We start from the raw sequence: 24,271 nt of genomic DNA, 5'->3' as shown, positions 1-24,271 counted from the left end.
TTGAAGTGTGGGTTCTTCATGTCAACTTCATCATTAAATTCAGAATACCTAGGTCTAGGTGGGAGATATGCCTCTTCATCTGTGGAAGAATAGGATTGTAACTCCTCTGAACCAACATAGTCAGATTATGCATCATCATCATTTCCATCATGTGCAGCTTTACCATCTAAATCACCATCTGCAATAGATTTACTAGGATTGCCTATGACTTCATCTTCTGATTCCTCACTAAAACTATAGTCTGAATCATGGAAATCACCATCCTCATCAACCTTTTTCCCCCTTATCATTACCCATGACTACAATTTCCTCCAAGTCTGCATCATCTACAGCCTCCTCTTCTTCCTCTACTACATATTTTAATAGTGCAGGCCCAATACTTTCACCTAATCCCACACCTGATGGCCTACCACGACTGGGAAGATTAATGCAAACATACACCTCTTGACATTGACATTGTTAGGGCATCTAAATCAATTTTCACCCCCTTATACCCTTTCTCACCACTCCTTGTATCTAACCACCAAAATGTAGACCCTTCAATATCTAAACAAAATTCCTTGGCCATACTTATTAGCTCTAGTTTGAAAATTTTGTCAGAACAACAATAGTCTATGTATCTAGCGAGGCCCTCTATTACATCCAACTTGTAATGCAACCTTATACTTAATAGCTCAGCATCTGGCACTATAAACAGATGTGCAAAAGTCAAATGTTTTTACAACCTATACTGGTGATGCAGAGATCTATACATGTATAATTAAAATCACATGTGAGTGCCTGCTTCATAGAAAAAACAAAGCAATGGGTAAGAACATCAATATAAATTAACTTGGCCATCCATAAGAATTAAAAACTGGCAAATTAACGTTGGTGGCAGGACATATATATAAATAAATAAAGTCATTCAATCTATATTACTGGCAAATTAATCATGACATTATAAATCAAGTTCAACTGAATCAAGTTCTATATATAAATAAAGTCATTCAATCAACTTGGATTTAAACCTTTCAATATGGAGTCTCTAAATAGCCTGTTTAACTAGTTCTTTCTTCCACATTCAGGTTGTTAATTGATAATGGAAACCATAAAGAGATCACATAGCAAGAGGCTATTCAATACAACTACAACTGCATCCAAACAGATGTATAAAAGTCTATTAGTGATACAATTTACTTCAATCAATTAAAAATAGATAACAATAATTAAAAACACATGGGAAACAAAGTCCTACAGGAGAAAGAACACTCCATACATGATTAATTAACAGAGGTTGAAGCTTTGTAATCAGAATCTTATTTTGCACATATTTTAACTCTAGATCTAAGTACTCAAGGGGTTTTGTCATACTAAACTTTGGCTCGTGTTCTCAAGAGTCAAATGTAGTGTTCTCTGTACTAAAGAGAAAAAGTTACTGAATCAGGCCAGGCCTCTATCTCAATAGCAAGTCGAACAGTGACTCTTATTTCAATTATAAACCTTGGTTCAAAATATCAAGCAAGGTACAGATGTACTGTAGCAGGTTTTGTTGAAGCAAATATTTAAACCAAACAAACAAGTTACTACTGAACTTTGGTTATCCAATTAACATGGATGGCATGATATAAAATAAATAAATAAATAAAACCATCCAAATCAGTTAATGAGTACACAACAAAATTACATATCAAGCAAGTTAACTGATTAACTGAGTTATCTCAGATAACATTGCAAATCAAGCATCCACTAATTTAATAAGAATGATAGGAGCTATCAGTTTCACTTGAACTCACAAATTAAATGGGGGACCATATGAGTCAGACACTACACATGAGTAAAAAAAACAGAATCAAAATATTTTAAGAAAGACCAAGTGCATTCAAACAGGTTAAATATTTTAATATAGTCCTCCATGACGAAGAACACTCTATACAAATCATTCAAATCAGTTAAATAGTACACAATAACATTACAAATCAACCAAATTAACCACTTAACTTAGTTAAGTCATGTAGCATTATTGGGAGATTGGTATTAAGCAATATCTACTAATTTAATAAGAATGATGAGAGAAATCAATGGCACATTAACTTAAAAATTAAATGGAGACCCATAGGCAAACACTACTCATGTGAAAAAAAAGTACAAGCCCTGCAAACACTACTCATAATAAAGCTGCTACAATTGCATCTATACAAGTTATAACTAATTATTAAAAATACAATATCTACTAGATTTCTAACCTCATCCATGCAATAGATAAGTAAAGACTAAAACCATGCAAACCTTACAAAACCCTACAAACCCTACAAACCCTACCTTCAAGTTCATCTTCCATTTCAAACTTCACACAGCCAAACAGTTGCAGAATGACTTAGATTTCAAAGAAGGGCACTTACGGTAAGCTGGGGCTTCTTCTCCTTTGGACCATACCTCCCAGTTAACAGCCATCTTCACTAGCGAGCTTTCTTCCATTCAACCGGTGACCACTTGCTGGCGACCACAAGCTTCTCTTTCTCTCTTACGACAAAGCCCAACACCGTCACCTCTTCTTCATCCATTTTCTCGTTTTTGAACCAAACAATGAGCACGGTCTCCTTCTTTCTTTCTCAAGATGAAAGGGGCTTTATTGACACTTGGCAAGCATTGTTGGAGACGTGACTGACTCTATGGCTGATGTGGAAATACAGTGTTCTGACGTAGAAATTTATTCAGACGTGGCAAACACACTTGGATTTCAAAGGTTGAGTGTGTAAAAACTGGCCTCCACGTCAGCACATATGGGCCGAAATTGTTTGGGTGGCCTACCGGTAAAAGAGAATCATAGATGTGTAACCGTTTTGATCTAAATCAAAGTTAGGATACCGATAAAAAACAACGCCAAAGTTTGGTTACCTCCCAAAAAATTTACACTCTAGATATTAAACATAAAAAACAAATATTAAACAAAAAATGTTACATATTAAATGAAAACTTATCTAGTTACACGTAAACACACAATGTTAAATAAAAAATATATTTAATAAACGGAAAGTAAATTTTGTAAGCGTGGAAAAATTAGATTTTTAAATAAAATAAATTGACTACATGAGTTGTAGAGACTGAAAAATAAATAAATTGAAAAATGAGGGACTGTTTGGGAAAATGAAATGTCAAAGAGACTGGAAAGGATATTTGAAAAGTTGTAAGAACTAATAAATAATTTTTCGTAAAATAAAATAAAAAATAAAAAAATTCAATAGGCAATAGATCCACTTATCTTTAGCTATTTCATCCAATAAGAAAGTAACACACCTGATGATAAAACCCTAAACTTGAGAAGAAGCACAGATGGAAGCTGCACTACTAGTGTCAAAACTAAGACCAGATGCGTGGAGTTTCTCCTTAGTAATAACATCCAACTTCTCAGCCATTTCTATGCTCAAGTGGTTCACCCAATCACCAACCTTGCCCTTCCTGAAATAATAATCAGGAGCCACTGGTGCCTTGTTTCCCCATCAATATTCGCAGCACCTTTATTGACCTCAAGGTTGCTTAACTTGTCAAAGCTACATAGCCCCAAAAGGTCCTCCATCACTCCATCTCTCTCTTCCTCAGTGGAAAAAGGACAACCCATGAATGCAACCAGTCTTCTCAAATGATCGGAGAGGGAGTAGGTGTGGCGATGGAAGGTGGCAAAGACCAGAGCTTTTAACCATGTGGTGCCTGATTTAGGGATGGCCATAGTGAAGGGCAGGAGGACGTTAGGAATCCAACAGGATTGGTAATGGAGAAGGGAAAATGGCGGTCAGTGGTGGAGGATGGGGAGTTAGGAGGTGAGGTTTTCATAAGACTTGTAGATTTCTTCATCTCTTTCACTGTCTTTTTGAGTCTTTGGTGAAGGTAAGCATTGAGAGAAAGCTGGTGGGTATGCTTGCCATGGAGATTGAGAATGGTGAGAAATATATATGCATGGATATGAAGGGTATCTTTAGGAATATATATATATACACTTTCAATGTTTTCGTTTGCCTTTTTGGCTGAAAAATAGATGAAGTTTTGAAGGTGTTTGTGTTATGGAGTTAAAGAGGCGCGTAAGGGAGGACTTTTATTTTTATATTTATTTTTAAACCACTTTCTTAAGCAAAATCAGGAAGGAGTTATGATTAGGGGTGTAATCGATCAAGTTCGAGCCGAGCAATAGCGAGCTAGAGCTCGACTGAAAATTCGGTACTCGATACTCGGCTCGAGTTCGATCAAGTATTTATTTTATAGCTCGAACTTGACTCGGTACACAAATCGAGCTACTCGAGCTCGCTCGATTAAGCTAAAAAAAACTGAAAATAACCATAAACATTATGCTCGAGCTCGAAAGTTTTTCCCCTTGATTTTTATCAAATAAATCTAATATTATATATATACATACATGCTCGATTAGGCTCTCGAGCACTGGAGCCAAGTATCACAATACTCGAACTCGGCTCGCTCGACTACTCGAGCTCGGCTCGACTGTGACCAAGCCAAATTCGAGTTTTCACCGAGTCGAGCTCGAGTAGCTTGCGAGTTGAGGTGTATCATTTACACCCCTAGTTATGATAGCCTCTGGAGCTTTGAGTTAGCTTGCCGCCAACTGGGACACCAGAGAGTCAAGAATAAAAGGATATATTTCTTTTATAATAGTAATATTAATAAATATTATTATTATTGTTATTGTTATTATTATTGTCAATATTATTATACTCCAATTTTAAGTTTTATTTAGAAAAAAAAGATATAAGTACATTTATCATTTTGAACAGACCAAAATGATCAAGATGTCTTTATTTTTCTAAATAATCAAAATGACTAAAATACATTGATCTTCTTAAAATAACTAGAAATGTCCATCAAGTTTTAAAATGATAAAAATTCTCTTGTATACCTTTTTAGTTTGTTTTAGTTTACTAAAATATATGAGGATGTGATATCATCATTGACCACAAAAAATATTAGCTATTCTAGAAAATGGAGTTTTACAAAATTAATTAATAAGTTGTTTGTTTTATTATTATATATATATAATTCCAAATTTTAGGCCATTTAAAAATAAAATAAAATAATTAGTGTAGCATACTAAATCAATGCCATAATGTGAACCTAATAAGCAAATGTAATATACTCATTAGAATAATTCTTGCTTTCACATTCCCAAACGTCAAAATTAAGAACGAACCATACTTTTTGTTTGCTTATACTTTTATATTTGCAATATGCTCTTTCTGTCCTTATATAAATATCCAACTCCAATATTCCTTTTAGAATTTACTATATATATATATATATATATTTAAAATTTCCTTTTTTTTCCACTTTCATTTCTTTTGAGTTGGGATTATAAGAAATGTAAATGCATTTGGAAAATAAATAAAAAGAAAGAAAAGTTTTTTTTTTGGAGAAAATATGTGCATTTGATTAAAGAAAATGAGAGATATTAATCGAAAGATTAAAAGTAATTTTACAAAATAAAATAAAATTTTTATGAGATTTTGGAAATTAACCAACTGTTTTTTTAATCTAAGAGATGGATTATTAATTAGAGTATTTATAGACAGACGGAAAAAAAAATAATTTGTTAATCTGAAATTTGATTAACTAAAAATTTGTATAAAATGGTCACACAATGATATAACAATATGATGGGATTTTTAAAACATTTCGTGAAGAATTAGGATAGAAATTTGTATAAATAATATGGCAAACAATATATCATAATGGCAAGTCACTCTCATAAACATTATTTTTATAATAATATAGCATAATGGCAAGCCACTCCCATAAACGTTAAGATGATAAATAGTAGTTTATCAATATAAGTACTCATCAATAATGGTTAACCACTTGTACCTCCATCTAATTAGTGCTGGCGTTCATTTTAAAAACTGATCTTATTAAAAATAAAATATTTGCCCTTCTAGAAGTGCAAAGTCTACCCCCAACACACGGTTCATGCAGAACAGGCTTGGCTGTGCTGCCGTGTATCCGGTGTCCCATAAATTGTCCACAATACCGGGTGGTGATCAGTGAATCATGTATCTCTCTCTCTCTCAACTCCCCACCTCTTGTTCACTATCGCATAATAGATGATAGATCCATCTACACTATAACTCTCAATCCTTTTGTTTCTCTCGCTATCTATCTACTCTACTCTGCATTCTCCCACTTCTATAACTCAATCTCTTCATGGCATGCTCACCAAATTATGCACCACCTTTCTCCCAGTGCTTCCTTTCACCAAGGAGTCAACAAGACATTGAAAGAGATGAACAAATCTACAGCTCCTATGAAAAGCTTACCTCCCAACTCCCCATCTTCAATGAATGGCCACCATATAGTCTCCAACACTACCAATCCTTTTGGATAACTGCCATGTTCATTCCTGCATGCATGGCCATCCAATCCCACTTCAACCCTCGTCCCTCCGATATCCTTCTTGTTACCAGCCCTAAATCAGGCACCACATGGTTAAAAGCTCTCTCCTTCGCCACCTTACACCGCCACTCCTTCTCCCTCTCCGACCACCCTCTTCTCAGCAACACTCCCCATCAATGTGTCCCTTTTCTGGAATATCTCTTCTCTCACCGCACCATCCCTGATCTTAACGTCTTACCATCTCCCACCATCTTTGCTGCTCATTTACCTTTCCCTTTACTGCCTCGGAGTGCTCTCAGCTGCCGCATTGTTTATCTCTGCCGTGATCCCAAAGACACGTTTGTATCACTGTGGCACTTCCTTGAGAAGTCGAGGATTAGCTTGAGTACTGAAGACAAGAGTGAAGGATTGGATCTCAACAAGGCATTCCAACTGTTCTCCCAAGGGATGGCTCCTGGTGGCCCTTTCTGGGACCGTGTGCTGGGTTACTGGAAGGAGAGCTTGAGAAGACCTGGGAAGGTGCTCTTCTTGAGATATGAGGAGATGATGGAGGATCCAGTTTGCCATTTGAAAAAACTGGCTGAGTTCATGGGATGTCCTTTTTCCACAGAGGAAGAAAAAAATGGAGTAGTTGAGGACATTGTGAAGCTTTGTAGCTTTGACAACTTAAGAGAGCTTAAGGTAAACAAGGATAATAAGGCCAGTTTAGAGGATAAGAGACCACCACCATCTTCTTTTTTCAGGAAGGGGAAGGTGGGGGATTGGGTGAATTATTTGAGCATGGAGATGGCTGAGTCGTTGGATGCTATTACCAAGGAGAAGCTGCACGGATCTGGTCTTAGCTTTGAGTCTAGCACTGTGCTTCCATAGCAACTTCTTCTCAAGTTGGCTTGCTTTTCTTTTCTTTTCTTGGATGAAATAAGAAAATGCTCAAGTGAGCCTCTTAAGGCTCAAGTTGATGTTCAAATATTATTGTCATAAGTGAGATTCAATCAAAATATCAAATGCATGTGCTTATCATTGTGTTTAATTTAATTACTCGTGTATTAATTATTGTAACTTTGTCGTTGGTTGCATTATATTATTTATTTTATTTAAGTCAATGCAGTGTAAGTGAAGTTATTGAATGAAAGCAATAAGATAATCACGATAACCTTACCAAATATGGGTCTAATCTCAACACTACTTGTCATCCTAATCTTGCCAGACCTCTAGCAGGCTTGCTCATATAATGTCCCTCCTGTTTTATTTAAGACTCTATCTAATAAGTAATGAGCACGTAATCACTTGTTTCCTCTCTCCACTATTTTGGATTCTGTTTGTAAGAATCTAACTTTTATATGTATATAATATATGCATACCACATGCTGCATTTACCATAATTACTTTGGCAAAATACTTTGTTAGTTAACTTACTCTTTTTCTATATATTTATAATTAATTGTAGACCAAAAATAAATTTTTTTTTCTTGGTGAGCGTGATTTATTAAATGAAGACCCAATCTTTCAGTGATTTACGAAATATTCATTTTCTTCCCATCAAACTTTAACAAATTAAAAACATTAAAATTCTATCAGATATTTGTACGGCCAACAGAAAAATCATAAAGATTTAGTTAATTAAATTGTTAAGACTTGGTTAATTGAGAGTTTTTATCAAGATCGAATAATATTTTTTTAACAAATGTGATACAAGCGCCTCCCCATCTAAGGGAAATTAGGGATACATAAATGTGGAATTAATAGCTCAACACACATGTGTCCTCACTTTGTGTGGCTTTTGGGGTTTGATTTTGAGCTCGTTTCAAATAAACACCTTATGTAAGGAATCTAATATCAATAGACCAAGAGGTCGTTAACTTATCCAAATTAATTCCAATTCTATTAAAGATTCAGTTGTACTAGGTTTTGGTCAACCGTGGTTATAGATCCAAAAAGTTTGAATTTTAATTAGACAATTATTTTAAAATATTACTACGAAGTGGTTAATATTATTAAGGATTGCTTAATTATCGATGAGTGAAATTACAATATAAGTGAAATAACATTGCAAATGAACATGATATATTTCAAATTAACATTAATATTGTTTTGTACGTTGAAATTAAAAATGTTGTATTTACTTTTTATTATTTGGTTTGCTGTAAGTAGAGGAATATAATCACCATGTATGTGGAGTGATGAAATTACCTTATTTTCTATCATTGATATTAAGTATTTTAATATTACTTATAAAAATTAATTTAGGTAAAAATGATTAATTAATTTAATAAACTATTTATTAAATTTAAAATATTTGATATTTCTTTAATTTTATGGCTTAATTTTTTTTTATAATTAAAATTTAAAAACAATTACTTTATTAAATACTTTATAATGTTTTCAATTATAAATATATTTTTGTTATAAAAATATATTAAAAAATATAGTTGTATATTTTTATAATATTTGTTACAATTAAATATGAGACCCTTTTTGTAATGATCCGGACTTTTAATTGTTATTTATAAAGTATGAAAAGCCTTTTCAGTAAGTAATTTTATGTTTGCCGTTTTTTGGAAAATTATTTTGGGTGAGGGGGTGGGATGTAATTGTAACTGGGGAAAAACATGTGTGATGAGGTGAGTGGCTGAGCATGCAAGCTCTCCAACCTTCCCCACATAGCTGTGAGAAGTCTATGATATTCATGTTTTAATCTAATCAAATAAAAAGTATATATAAAAAAATAACAAAATTCTCAAATTGGATGCCCTAATCCTACAAATCTGTTATCAGAATATTATGAAATTTTCAATTAAGACTCCAAAAGGACAGTTCACAGTTAGTCAGTGGTTCAATCCACACTAATTACTCCAACTCGATTGAGTAATCAATTAAAAGAGTTCACAAAATCAAAGTATTAAGCTTCAATTGAGTAAACAGAGTTGAGAACATAGTAGATCTAGAGAAAATAGAGCGAAAATAGAGCGAAAATAGTAAGATAGTCATCGGAGAAGACCAAGCCCAGGCCTCATGCTTCATCCACTAAGGGGGGTGTTTGGATGCTAAGAGTGGAGTGGGAGTGAGGGGGGATTAGATGCAATCCCTTGTTTAGGTATATATCAATGGGAGTGAGTGGGGATTGTGGAGGGAGTGAGACTCACCCGTGTGAGTAAGTCTCAATCACCATGCAATTAGGCGGACTGCCCACTCCTGGATATGGAAAAGACCTATATGCCCCTAGGTTAAAATAATTGATTTTGAATTTCCCCAACTCCTGAACTTCTCCAAACTTCCAAACATCGCCGAACTCCCATCTTCGATTTCTCTCATTCACTGAAAACCACACAATTTCGATCGGAGGAGGAGAATGGAAAGGTCAACGGCCTCTTCTGCTTCATCATACACTTGTAAGCTTTGATCCAACATCTTGTTTTCATTCACTATTATCTGCTTCATTTTCTTGGATATTGTTCATTATGGAATTTAATCTTGCAGGGAAGGGGTGTCATCAAGATCAGTCTGGTTTTGAGGGACCTTGGACTTCAATTATTTTTATTGATACCTCTTACTTCAAGTATGTTCTTCTCTACCATGATTTACTTTGCTATTGTTTTAGGAATATGTTGGTTTTTGTTTGAGCTCTTGATTTGAAGATGATTCTAATGATATTTGATTTTGATATGTAAACATAGCTGCAGGATTAATTTTCTATGGTTTTGATTAGATTCTTGCCTAATTTGGTTCTTTCATATGAGAAATTTTACAACAATTTTTTATTATGTTTGTTTTGATTCTATATATATACTTATGGGGGGTTTGGTATAACGGAATTAGTTCATGATTAGTGTAGTGAAATGGATTACTGGATGTGAGTGTTTTGATGTGAAAAGAAAGATGAAAAAGAGTTGGTGGTGAGTCTATTACTGCATGAATTATCAATGGAAATCAATGCCTCATTCCACATTATTATTAGCCACCACACACTCCTAAAGAATCTCACCACCCCCCACCACCACTTTAATTTTCCTCCTCTCTCTCTCTCTCTCTCTCTCTCTCTCTCTCTCTCTCTCTCTCAAAATAGAGTACAAGGATAAGCAAGACCTTATTAATGGGAAATTAAACAGATGGAATAGTATAGTATATGGTATAGTGCCATTTTATATCATATATATAAAATAAACTCTATCATTCAAACTTATACCTCTCTTGCTCTTGTGTATGTAGAAGAGAATACTATTTACATTAAAGTTTGTGAGTCTAATGTTCTCATATTTGTATTATTCTTCCTTAAAATTAAGGATATGCATACATACATACATATATACATATATAATAAACACTATATATATTTATATATAAGAGTTTATTTGTGTGTAAGACAAAAGGAGTAGTGAGTGTTGTTTGAGAATGTATCTGGATTGTTCCTGTAAAAACTTGTTTTTTGGGAAGTTTGGCATGAATGGCATCACAGTTTGAGGGTATTAGTATTGATTGATAGAATGAGGAGTGCATGTTGAGAGTTTAGGAAAAATTTTAATATGGTCAACTTCTTTAGAAAATGGTGTTGTATTTAAGAATTCAATATTTATTACTTTCTCATAATGGTTATATATTGCAGGAATTATAAGTTCTTCCAAAATAATGGAAATATTGGCATATGACAGCCTAACAAATTATATATCTATATATATATATATATATATATATATTTCTTTCTTGGCTTTCTTTCACTAATTTTTGCCTATTATGTATACCTAATATATTACCATTTGGTCATTGATGCATCATATTATGTATATATAATAATTTACCATTTTTAATCATCTTACTCTATTAGCAAGTTTATAATGATTGATCTCTGTCAACAACAGTATACCACTTGTTATAAAAATAAATATATGTCCTTGAATTTAAGTTCTTATACTTCATTAATTCTTTGTGCTACCAACCTCTAGGTCCACATTAAACTTAGTTAGTTAATTAGTTAAATAACCATAGTGATTAATAACTTTTTTTCTTTCATAACCAGTAGCATCATAATATGGCGAGAATTAAACAACTTCGGGTATACTGCGCGATGATCGTATGCTACTTCTATGTACTAAGTGTCATCCTCACTACATGTGCAACAAATCAACGAAATAATAGACGAAGAATGATTGAACATGAGATTTCATCATCATCTACTAGACGCCGCAAACAACATGAGTGCATCCACCGTTTAGTTTTTGAAAGTGATATTAAATGCATCGACATGTTACGTATGGATCGACATTGTTTTCATAATTTGTGTCAATTGTTAACTACATCCAGTGGGCTGCGAGGCACTTAAAATGTTATTGTCCAAGAGATGATTGCTATGATTGCTATTTTTTTATTTAATGTAGAATTTCCTTGGAGCACTTGATGGGACACATATATGTGTGAATGTACCCAAAATTGATCAAGCATGATATAGATCAAGAAAATCTGAAATTACTACAAATGTCCTCGCTGTCTGTAGTCAAGACATGAAATTTATATATGTGTTGTCCGGATGGGAGGGTTCGGCACATGATGGGAGGGTTCTTAGGGATGCAGTGACAAAGACTAATGGATAAGGTTCCTGACGGTAAAAAAAAATAATAATTGCACAATCTCGTGACTTACTACTAAATGGCTTGTGAACCATTAGCTAATAAGATAATTTTTTCTATCTTCTAGGTTTTTACTATTTGGTAGATGCTGGTTATGCAAATTGCCCTCGTTTCCTTGCGCCTTTTCGAGGCAACACTACCATTTAAGTTCTTGGGCCGATGGGCATCAACTACTTACACCTCAAGAATATTACAATATGAAACATGCTAGTGCAAGAAATGTAATTGAAAGGACATTCGGCCTTCTAAAAAGTCATTGGAAAATCTTATCTGGCCCAAGTTTTTATAATATAGGCACTCAGCGACGTATCATTAATGCTTGCTATTTGCTACATAACTTCATCAGACAAGAAATGATAGAAGATCCTGCAGAAGATGATGTTGGTGATACAACCCTAGATGAAAGCACACTAGATGATATGGAAAGCATTATGACTGTTGAACGAACAGATTAATGGACACAATTTTGACTTAACATGGCCTTGGATATGTTTAATGCTTTGCACTCAACTTGAGCATAATAAAATTTTTAATTACTTTGTTGTAGTGTTTTGTATGACATGAAGAACCAACAATTTGTAATGCTATTGTATTGTATGACATGATGGACATAATAAGTACTTTGTTAATTATTTTGATATTTGTCTATGATTTTGATATTTGTCTATGATTTGTAATGCACTAACCACTTATAGAATTTTGTCTTCTTTTTCTATTTTTTCCCTTTGTTGTTTAGTATGGATGGAGATTCAAAATCCAGGGGTAGGAGTCAGAGCAAACACTATTAGACTGTAAAGGAAGATAAAGCCCTGACTGATGCTTTAGTTGAGCTATCTACACATCCAATGTGGCAAGTGGAAAATGGGTTCAGAAATGGGTACCTTGCACAATTAGAAAGAATGGTAAAAGAAAAGATTCCAACTAGCAGATTAAAGGCTATGCTAACATAGAGTTTCGGATTAAATTATTTAGAAGCAAAACCATTGCAATAGCCGATATATTGCAAATAAGTGGGTTTGTTTGGAACTTCGAGATATGCACTATTGAATGTGAAAAAAGTGCATATGATGAATATGTGAAGGTATGAATAATTTTATTTGGTTAGAACATCTTACGCTATATGGTATTTGTATTATTAACTTTATTTGCTCATACTATGTAGAATCATAAGGAGGCAGTCGGTCTTTATGGAAAAGCTTTTCCTTTCTTCAATGATCTTGTTGAAGTCTTTGCAAGAGATAGAGAATAAGGAAGCGCTTGAGGCAATATTGGTGATGATGCCGAGCAGTATTTACATGAGAATGTCACATTGGATGATGACACGGGCTTCTTTTAGTTTGGAAGTGATGATGTTTGTATGGATACATAGGGACCCATTCCGACTCCATCACCCATAGGATTAGAAACAAGTACCTCAATAGCATGTCGGAAGAGGAAAAGTGTTTTGGACCAATCATCTGAGAAAATTTCAGAAAATTTGCACCATTTTGTTGAAGTTATTGGTCCAGGATTTAAGACACTAGCCGATGCTGCTGCACGTGAAGTAGCTCGTGATGAGGCCCGTGAAGCCCATGAGAAAGCACGTGAGGATGCTCTTGCTGAAATTCTGAAAATGAAAAACATGTTGCCACAAGTACTTTTTGAGATTGATGATCTTTCTGAGGATGAGGCGCTGTTTATCTTACAGGTTTTTTATAACAACAATTCAATTTTTATTCCATGATTTGTCTTAAACTCTTTAAAATTAAAGATTTAATATTCATTCTTGTAGGTTTTTCCCAAAGACGATGACCAAATGAAAATTTTCTTCGGGTTACCAGACAACAAGAAGCTTCGTTTTTGTCATATATTGTTGTCAAGATTGTCATTTACATCACCTAATATGTGACCTCATGCATTGGTTTTACTTTGGTTGGGTAATGTTCGTTTTAAAATTTAGTGTCTTCTATTAAGGAGTTTTTATGGATTGTATTGCAAGAACAATATGTTTGTTTTAAATTTTGTTTTATGGATTGTATTGCAAGGACAATGTGTTTGTTTTGAAGTTTGTTTTTATGGATTGTATTGCAAGGACAATGTGTTTATTTTAAAGTTTGTTTTTATGAATTGTATTGCAAGAACAATGTGTTTGTTTTAAAGTTTGTTGATCATTGAATGTAGCAATGAGAAAACAAAACTTATGTTGTTAGGTATATATGGCAAGAAATCAAACCTTATGTTGTCATATATATATATATATATATGGCAAGAATCAAAGCTTATGTTGTTAGGTATATATACAATACAATGTTCTTGTTATTAACATGATGATAAAAAACATGGTTATATTGTGTGTGTTTATGTATCTTGTTGACAGTAACATGGTTTTTCCATTGCCATATATGGCAAGAGAAAAGAAAGAGATGTCAAGAAAAAGTTATCATATTATTATTTTCAATGTTATTACAAATATTTATTTTGATAATTAATTAGTTAAATTTTTTTGAATGTGTTACACAAATATAATTAAAAATATCTCATTATAGTTAATAAAATTAATTACTAGCTAATTAATAATATTAATATTTAAATATAATACTTATAACAAAATTATAGTATTATCAAATTAAATAGTTATTTTTTATAATTAATTAGTTAAATTTTTTTAATGTGTTACACAATTATAATTAAAAATAACTCATTATAGTTAATACCATTTATAACTAGCTAATTAATAATATTAATATTTAAATATAATACTTATAACAAAATTATAGTATTATCAAATTAAATAGTTATTTTTTATAATTAATTAGTTAAAATTTTTCAATGTTTTAAAAATTATAATTAAAAATAACTCATTATATTTAACACCATTAATTAATATCTAATTAATGATATTAACATGTCATCCCAAAAATTAGATTGAAGTTATAGTATACTAAAATTAAATATTTATTTCTCATAATTTTAAAATATATATAATTAAAAATAACTTATTATTATATATACAATATCATTTATATGGATGAGGGCCATAATTGTTATTTTATCATATTCACTTTCTTTATTTTCTAATTCCCAATAAATTACACTCTTCAAACCTTACCAACCAAACACATTCTTCATTCTCACTCCTCCATTATCCCTCATGTCACTCCTAATCCACTCTTCCCCCAATCCACTCTTGGCATCCAAACACCCCCTTAGAGCATGTTTGGTTCGCCGGGGTGGAGACCGAAGTGACGGAAGTGAGAGTTGATGTGACACTTCCATTTGTTTGATTCACTGAAGTGGAGGTCAAACTGCAGAAGTGGCCACTTCCAAAACCTTCCACTTCACTTTTTGACTTTAGGAAAATTTTGGCCGAAGTGGAACTTCGGTGTTTCACTTTCGCCAAGTGGTTTCCTGTGGGTGATAAAATCACCCATTTTATTTATTTATTTATATTTTATTGTTTTTATATGGTTTATTATTTATTATTTATTATTTATTTATTTTTAATCTTTTATTGTTTTTATCAATTTTTTATCTTTTCTCGTTTTTATCATTTTTTTTATCTTTTATTTTATTATTTTTTTATCTTTTATTGTTTTAATTTGTTATCTTTTATTGTTTTTTAATTATTTAATTATTTTTATTGTTTATAACAATTTTTTTTAAATTATAATGTTAAATAATTATAAGTTCAACCCAACAAGGACAAAGAGGTAATCTCATCCCATGATTAAGTGGTGAGTAGAACCTCATTTTCATTATTTTTTAAATTTTCACTTTCATTGACATGGTTAATGATTTAACACTTCCGCTTTCAACCAAACACATGGAACATTTTCACTTCCCCATTGGTTGCTTGATTGGTGTAATTAATCTTTGACTTTTCTAACCACTTGTGTTGCCCATGAGTTGGTTAAAAAACACTCTCCCTTGGCACCACATTCCCAGCTCTCACAACAACATCCGATGGCTACTTAATTGATCTTTGTTGCACCAATAATGAGCGCCCACTGAGTTGCTATATAGATAAAAAGAAGGAAGCAAGGGAGACAATGGCTTGGGGGCCAGAGAACTTAAAGTCAACATTGACCTAATTGGTATTTGACAATGCCACTTGCGTGTTACCCATAAGTGCATGGGTTTGTCGAGTAATAAATTCCCAAGTGAGTGGGGTATCGTATCCACAGGGAGTAGAGAATAAAAATACTTAAATTGCTACTTAACCAAGTGAAGATGAACAATGATTGTGTTGATAAGGTGTGGTGTAAACAAGAGTAAAAGAAACAAGAAAAAGAAGCACAAGTAGGTGAGAGATAAGGCAATCGATAGAAGTGGGGTACTTGGATACTGTTCCGCCTAAGATAATCGTTTCAAGTGCAAAACCAACTATTATGCTTCCTAACTAATACATTAATGAGTCGTGGAGATCCTAAGATACATGGTCCCAAATCTAAGGTCAACCATGACTAACTCTACACCAAGTCCCGGTGGAGAAATTGATCAATCTCAACACCTCGCACTGTGTACAGTTGCAAGACACTCTAGGGATTCCAAGCGATAAACCCTTTCCTATGTGTAGACCTAACCCTTTGGTCCAGGCAGAAGGTTCCTAGTCACAATTAAGCCGTAGGTGCTAAAATCACTTCAACGCTTCACTCCGTTGCCTTTGCAACTAAGCCATAGCGGAAGGTCATCCCTTAGCCCGTTCACTCTACTATGACCCCAAAGAACTCTTGGAACGTGGAGGTAGAGTAAATCAAATCGAAGGGGAAAGGGGACGCTTCGCTACCTCTCGACTCACCCTTTTAACCCTCTCCAATCTAGCTTTGTCTAACTCTCATGGCGTGTCACCCATCCACAAGGGTTACCAATATATACTCTCAACCCTAGTGTCACTCTAAGGGAGAAATCATTCAACAAGCATTCAAGATTGGAACTCAATTAAAACATCAATTAAGGAAAGCATAATAAAAGGTTTAAAGAAACAATAGCATCCTAGGGTTCACAAATCCAAGTACCCACTAGGGGGTTTAGCTCTCCATGGAGCTAGTTACAATCAACAATGAAATCGAATGTAAGAACAAGTAATCCATAGAAAAACCCCCTCGATGTTCGTGTCGATGGTTTTGTGGAGTAGTTGAGTCTTCTCCAAAGGTTCCCTTGTCTAGCCTAGGTCATACCTTGTATCAGATGATTGCACAAACCTAGTTAAGACTTTCTCTAAATCGTTCATTCGGGTCTCCAAACCTAAAACTCTGTTTTCTATGTTTGGGGCTTGCTGTTGTTGTTGGAAACCCGGTGGCCCCATGGCCTTTTGTGGACCTTGGTTGCTCCACGAGAAATTAGGATGACTCTTCCAACCTGGATTGTAGGTATTGCTGTATGGGTTTCCCTGATTCCTCATGCCATTACCCATAAATCGACATTCTCAACCGAAGATGCATCACCAATAGAGATCGGGCAATCGGATGGAGCATGTCCTTCACCACACCAGGTGCAAATAGTCACAGCCGCCACTCTATTCAAAGTTAAGAGATCTAACTTTTTACTCAATGATTCCACTTTGAGCTGCCAATGAGGTTACTGCATCTATCTCATGGAGGCCGGCCACCATTTTCTTCTTCCTGGCATTCCATTGGTAGCTGTTTAACCCCATTTCTTCAATTAATTGACGAGGCTCACCGGGGGTCTTGCTACCTAAGGTACCTCCTACTGCCTCATCCAAGAGTTTCCTTGTACTCGGATTCAAACCGTTGTAAAAGGTCTGAACAATCATCCACTCCCGGAATCCGTGTTGCGGGCACTTTCTCAGAAGCTCCTTGAACCTTTCCCATGTCTCAAATAGAGACTCCAATCCAATTGTACAAAGGATGAGATCTCATTCCTAAGCTTTGCAGATTTTTCGGGAGGGAAATAATGGCCAAGAAAAGCATCTACCATCTCCTCCCATGTGGTAATTGATGCTCTAGGTAATGAGTGTAGCCACTGCTTCGCTCTCCCCTTTAAGGAAAATGGGAAGGCTCTCAGCTTGATGGCATCATCCGTCACCCCGTTTATCTTCAGCATATCACACACCTCGAGAAAGTTCTCTATATGACTATCTGGATCCTCATCGGCCAAACTATTGAATTGTGCGCATTGCTGCAACATGTGGATGAATGTCAGCTTCAGCTCGAAGTTTTGAACTGTAATCTGGAGATGCAAAATGCTCGATTGTGTCCCCAATACTGAAGGTCTGGCATAATCGGATAATGTTCGCTGCTGCTCATTCTGTTCTGCCATTTTTTCAGATTCTTCCACTTCCAAATCAACTAGATTAGACTGTTCTTGCACAGGTTCCTTCCCTTTTCTTCTAAGTGTACGTTCGAGCTCGGGATCTCCTTCAATCAATATCGAAGGGTTCCCTCGGGTCATAACATGGAGCTGCCTCAAAAGAAAGAAAACAAAATCAGAACGATGATAGAAAAGAAGATATGAAATAGAATGAATGAATAGCTAAGAAAACAAAGTGCAAAGTATCTCTAAATGCCTATTCCTCGGCAACGACGCCAAAAACTTTACACGTCCGTATATGCGTGTAAACCGTAAGTGCACGGGTGTCGAAGTAATAATCCCAGATGAGTGGATATCATATCCACAGAGAGTAGGGAATAAAGACACTTAAGTTCTTTCTTAACTAATGTGGAAGATGAATAGTGATAAGTGTGACAAATATGAAATAATGAAAATAAAAACAACAAGATAGAGGGCACAAGTAAAGGAGATGGTAAGGCAATCGATAAAGATGGGGTACCCGGATATTAATCCGCCTAGGACAATCATTTCAAGTGCAAGAACCCTCTATTATACTTCCTAATTGATGCAACAATGAGTTGTGGAAATCCTTAATTACATGATCCTAAATCTAAGGTCAATCATGGCTAACTCTATACATGTTCCGGAGGGGAGATTGAATAACCTCTCAACCTCGCACTCGCATAGAATTGCAATGAGCTCTAGGATTCAAAGTGAGAGACCCTATTCCTATGTATAGACCTAACCCTTTGGTCCATGCGGGAGATCCCTAGCCACAATTAAGCCCTAGGTGCTAAAATCACTTCAACTCTTCACTCCGTTGCACTCGCAACTAAGCCCCAGCGGAAGGTCATCCCTTAGCCCATTCACTCTACTATGGCCGCAAAGAACTCTTGGAACGTGGAGGTAGGATAGATCACACCGGAGGGGAAAGGGGACTCTCCGCTATCTCTCGACTCACCTTCTCAACCCTCTCCATTCTAGTTTTGTCTAACTCTCATGGTGTGTTATTCACTCACAAGAGTTACCAAAAATAACTCTCAACCCTAGTGTCACTCTAGGGGAGTATTCATACAATCAAGTCTCTAAGATTGGAACTCACAATAAATATCAATTAATTGAATGCATAATAAAGAGGTTCAATGAAACGAATACATCCTAGGGTTCACAAATACCCAAGTACCCACTAGGGGTTTAGCTCTCCATGGAGCTAGATACAATCAATGAAATTGAATGTAAAAACAAAGCATCCATAGAAAAACCCCTCGATAGTCTCGGCGATAGCCCACCGGTTTTTGCTACAGTATTTTCTACAATACCCTGTTACAGTACCTGCTTGAAATACTCCCAAATCCATACTTTCATCGAGGTAACATAAATGGGCACACATTTACGTCGTGGATCGCCTTGCTTCTTTAATAACGAATATGTTGGTGGAGATCTTGTTTTATATGCACAAGTCAGAATGGTTGAATGTGACTGCCCTTGTGCCCTCCAAATAGTTGTGCTAACTCGAGTACGAGGAGGTTGGCACACATTCCTGCATCTGAAACCAGACCTATGTCTTCGCGTTTGAACGTTAGTAAGATTTTCTCCAAATTAGTGCATTACGACCCACATTGGCTTCTTTCTCTCATAATCAGCCTCACCACCCTACCTGCATAAAAGTAACATAAATACAACCATATTAGCGTTAAAACCCGAGAAAAGTAATGCTCAACATAAGGAAAGAATGCTTCGCATTCCTATCGCACAAGCACTTATCAAACTCCCCCACACTTAAGCTTTTGCTTGTCCTCAAGCAAAAATTAAAACATTATGTGTATGGATGAATTAAATATTGGAAGTGCTTAGCCTTTGGTTCACCAAAGCATACAAAGAGGGCATTCTACAAGTAAGGGAAATTTTCACACTAAATACGAAAAATCAATGCTCTAGCTAAAAACTTGAATCAAAATGACAACAAACCCGAAATCGTGTAAGTGTGTGAACTCACTCAAAACAACCCAAAGTATACTCCTCACTATTCTAAGTACAAGGGACTTATTTATCTATAAAAAGTAACAAAAAATTCAGAAAATGGTAGTAGCTTCACACATCCTCTAAGGTAGCCCTTTCCAAAGCGGCCGCTAAGGTGGCTTTCACACTTTCGAAGTGGTAGCTCTTTCTACCGGAGTTGTAGCTTTCACTCATTCTATGAGATAGCTCTTTCTCTCATTAGGGCATAACTAGTATCCGACTTATGAGAGTAGCTTCATACTTCATAGGTGGTAGCTCTTTCCACCCAACAAGCACAAATAAACAATAAAACTATTTTGTTCCTTCTTTTCATTTTTTTCCTTTTTTTTCATAATTAACACAAGAAACAACTATAACTAGTCCCTTATACAACAAACATGAGTTTCCAAAAGATTTCAAAGAGTGAATAGTGCAACGAGTGTCAATTGGGCAAAAATTCCTAGAAATTCAAGCAAAAAACTACAGCATGAAAAACATTCAATGTTAAAATAAATCTCCTAAACTCAAGAATACAATCAATGCAACTAAGGTGAACCGCCATTGGCTATGTGAGCATGTATATCAATCAAAACTACTATAAAAGAGATGCGTGCACTATGAAACTCCCCCCCCCACACACACACACACTTAAGTTGTACATTGTCCCCAATGTACACATGCAAGCTCATTCATAATGTAAATAAATTAAATTCAGTTGTGGGAGAAGCAATCAAAACAATACTCCCTTGACTCCTAGTGTTGCATTTGATGGAGCTAAGTCCTTGGGAGTGTTGTTCCCATGGGTTGTGAAGCTCACACGGCCAAGTGCCGAAATACCTTGGTCGTGCCCATGACAAAGTCTCAATTCCCATGATGACAAAACCATCTACACACATACACGAGGGGGTTCAGTGAAGCTCAATAAAAACAAACATAACTCGAGTATATAAAAGATAAGACAATGAATATAACTCGAGATAAAAAATGAAAATAAACTCATAAGGAAAGTCCTTTCTGAGTATACAAGTCCAAAATAAAATGCGGAAGTAAAAGACGAGGAAAATAAAATCAAGTGTCGATGTCTTCCTCTGGCTCTACTGCTACTGCTGGTGATGAAGTACATGGTGGGTCAACTGGTGCCGGAATAAGGGATGGTGGTGCTGGAGGGATTAGAGATCTGCTCACTAATAACTACCATAGGAAGTCAAAATGGCCAATCATATCTGTATACTGTGCTGTCTGTATCGCCCGAATCTCGATGATCTCAGACCACAAGGCACTCACAGTGCTCTCGAGCCTCTCAATATGCTCATGGGCTCGGAAATGGGTAATTGCGCGCTCTGCGGTCTCGGTCACCATCGGTACGGAACCCTCCGCTGCATCCCTGCCACCCTCGGCACTCTCAGTGGTGGAAGTGGCTAAAATGTAAGCTCCAGGCCCATATTTGCGCACCTCTCCCATCATCCTAAGAGTATCGAGTCCAAGCGGAGAGGCAATAACTGTCTAATCGGTATCCCAAAGATCATCACCGAGACCCATCCCCAGAATAAGTCTAGTAATGTAGGGACCAATAAATAATACTCCCACTCTCCAGTTCTTTCCCTGGTATCGCATGTAATCTGCCACAGCGTGCCCTAGATGAATAGGCATGGACCTAGCTATGGAATACAGATAAACTAAACTCTATCGGCTTAGAGAACTAATGTTATCACCTCGGCCATCCACAGATCTGCTAATGACGGTGAATAAATATCTGTAGCTCACCCGAGACAAACATGTGGCCTTGGATACTCCCGGTTCATGCTGCCGTTGTTCGCACAAGGCCTGGTAAGCTTGTTGTGGGCTCAAGGTGCCAAGGTAATCTGTTGGCAAATGACTATACTCCTCGATTTCTGTGTATGTCTCATCGTACAAGCCCATACAGACCGAAAATTCTGTGACACTCATGGCAAATTGACGTCAGAACACTCTAAACTGTATGCCATCAGTGATGTCAAAACTACCATACTGCTGCAAACTCAAAATATGCCATTACCTCCAGTGTCAATGGTCGGAAAACTGGCTCCCGTATAGACAATAATCTTTGCTAGCTTCCCACGGCCGTTAGCGTGTCAAGTTCCCTGACTAACTCATCACCCCGCTGGACCTAGGCTGCACGCTCAAGTCTATGAACCGGAATTGGCCAAACCTAAGTCTCGATAACCGTTCGAAACGAGAACGATGCTCAGGATTCGAGAACTCAATATGTGCCAACTCGGGTGAAGGTTCTCTAGGGCGCTTCCCTTCTTGCCTCCTATAGTGCGGTGCCATTCCTGCGATAAATGAGGAAGAAATGATCAAATAAACTCAGAAACAAAATACTGAAGAATTCCACACGAGCCTGTGGAAATTACCCACGCCCGTGTGGATCTGTGGGGTGTGAAAACTACACGGTTGTGCATCAATTCTCCAAAAATTCAACTTAAAACCGCCGCTAAGGGCTTCCTAAACATGCATAAGACATTATATCATGAAAATTGGCACAACTCAAGATCTTCAATCTAATAAAAACCCAGGATTTGCGAAGAAAAGAGGATAAAAAGGGTTACCGATGAAATAGATGATAATACTTCAAAAATCAGCATGAAATATGAAGAAAAATCCTCCAAAACAACGATGAAGGGTCGTGAAGTTGATCAAGAGTGGTTTTCGGATGATTGGATATGTAGAAGAAGAGAATCCACAAAGATTTTAAAGAAAAAACTCGCGTCTCTTGGAAATTACCTACACCCGTGCACCTCCGCAGGAAAGCTTCACAGGGGCAGGTGCATGCCCTTCTGTGCTCTCGGGAAAACACTCACTGCCTCTGGATATAAATACACGGGCATGTGAGAAATACCCACGCCCGTGCGCCCGACCTACAGGGGCAGCCGCACACCCTTGTGGCTGCTCTGGAGATCCGAGAAAAGCTGCTATGTGTTCTGTACACTAGTGTGGAAATTCCGCACGGGCGTGGACAATCACAGGCCCAACTCACAGGGGGAAGCGCACGCCCCTATAAATTCTCGGGATGGAGATAGCTTCTCTGCAGAGATTCGCACGGGCGTGCGGAACTTACCAACGCCCGTGCGATTTTCATAAGGTCGCACACAGGGGCGAGTCCACGCCCCTGTGTACTTTCGGGATAATCAGCCAATCTCTGCTGGAATTCACACACCCGTGCGGAAATTACCCACGGGAGTGCGAGAATCGCATGGTCATTCACATGGGCGAGTCCACACCCCTGTGCCTTCTCTGGATGAGCTCGCAATGCAAATTCACGGGTATGCGGAAATTCCACACGCCCATGCGTTTTCTCTGGATGCCTTAGAAAATTCTGCAGGCTCTGCAAAAAATTTCTGAACATGTTTACACACTCGGATCCTGCCCTAATATGCAAATTATACTAGTGAAAAACATGAGAAATAGCTCAAACGACCCAACTTCGCCAAATCCACGTGAAAACACATGATGATAATTCAAAACCCACAATAACATCACAGCACAAGTATATAAAAGTTAAGACACCAACACTCAACACTTTATTCATGCACACACCAAACTACTAAACTACGAAAACAGTAAACGCTTGGGTTGCCTCCCAAGAAGCTTTTTTTAACATCACTTAGCTTGACGTACCTTGTCTTACCTCACGGGGGTTCATAGATGAAAGTTGACCTCTTGCCCATGGCTTGGAAGCACGACGAGCAAAATCTCTTGAAGGTAGAGGTTGAATTATCAGGCTTGGGACCGCCTAACAATGATTCACCCAGTTTGGTCAGTGCACGCACATCCCCAACAGCCTTGGAGCATTTCTGGTGGTGTCTCCTAGCCCTCTTCAATTTCTGGAGCACCTTCTTCAAGTTCCCCGGTGTAGATGGTAGTTCTTCCGTCGAACCAAGCATAATTACTTCTTTATTGTCCCCCTCTTGGTCGAACAAGCCTTCGTATGGATCCGGATTGAACATTTCTTGCATGTATTCATCAACAATCTCATC

The 24,271-nt window shown here is 36.4% G+C and overlaps 1 protein-coding gene and 1 non-coding gene across 2 annotated transcripts; both read left to right on the top strand.

Moving 5' to 3' along the window:
* Positions 1-5,935: 5,935 nt before the first annotated feature.
* On the top strand, positions 5,936-7,427 carry LOC120251835 (cytosolic sulfotransferase 14-like). Its single transcript, XM_039260490.1, has one exon. It carries the CDS (start codon positions 6,181-6,183, stop codon positions 7,237-7,239), a length of 1,059 nt encoding a protein of 352 aa, XP_039116424.1. The 5' UTR covers positions 5,936-6,180; the 3' UTR covers positions 7,240-7,427.
* Positions 7,428-17,749: 10,322 nt separating this feature from the next.
* Positions 17,750-17,855, top strand: LOC120252055. Its single transcript, XR_005533607.1, has one exon. It is a non-coding gene; the product is annotated as a small nucleolar RNA R71 (small nucleolar RNA).
* Positions 17,856-24,271: the final 6,416 nt, after the last annotated feature.

This window comes from Dioscorea cayenensis, chromosome 20 (genome assembly GCF_009730915.1).
Source record: "Dioscorea cayenensis subsp. rotundata cultivar TDr96_F1 chromosome 20, TDr96_F1_v2_PseudoChromosome.rev07_lg8_w22 25.fasta, whole genome shotgun sequence".
Lineage (NCBI taxonomy): Eukaryota > Viridiplantae > Streptophyta > Magnoliopsida > Dioscoreales > Dioscoreaceae > Dioscorea > Dioscorea cayenensis.
Note: the sequence above shows the minus strand (reverse complement) of the source record. Positions and strands in the feature narration are given on the sequence as shown.

Bases quoted from the DNA above. Each gene is read 5' to 3' on its own strand.
- LOC120251835 (XM_039260490.1), top strand. From the start codon at position 6,181: ATGGCATGCTCACCAAATTATGCACCACCTTTCTCCCAGTGCTTCCTT.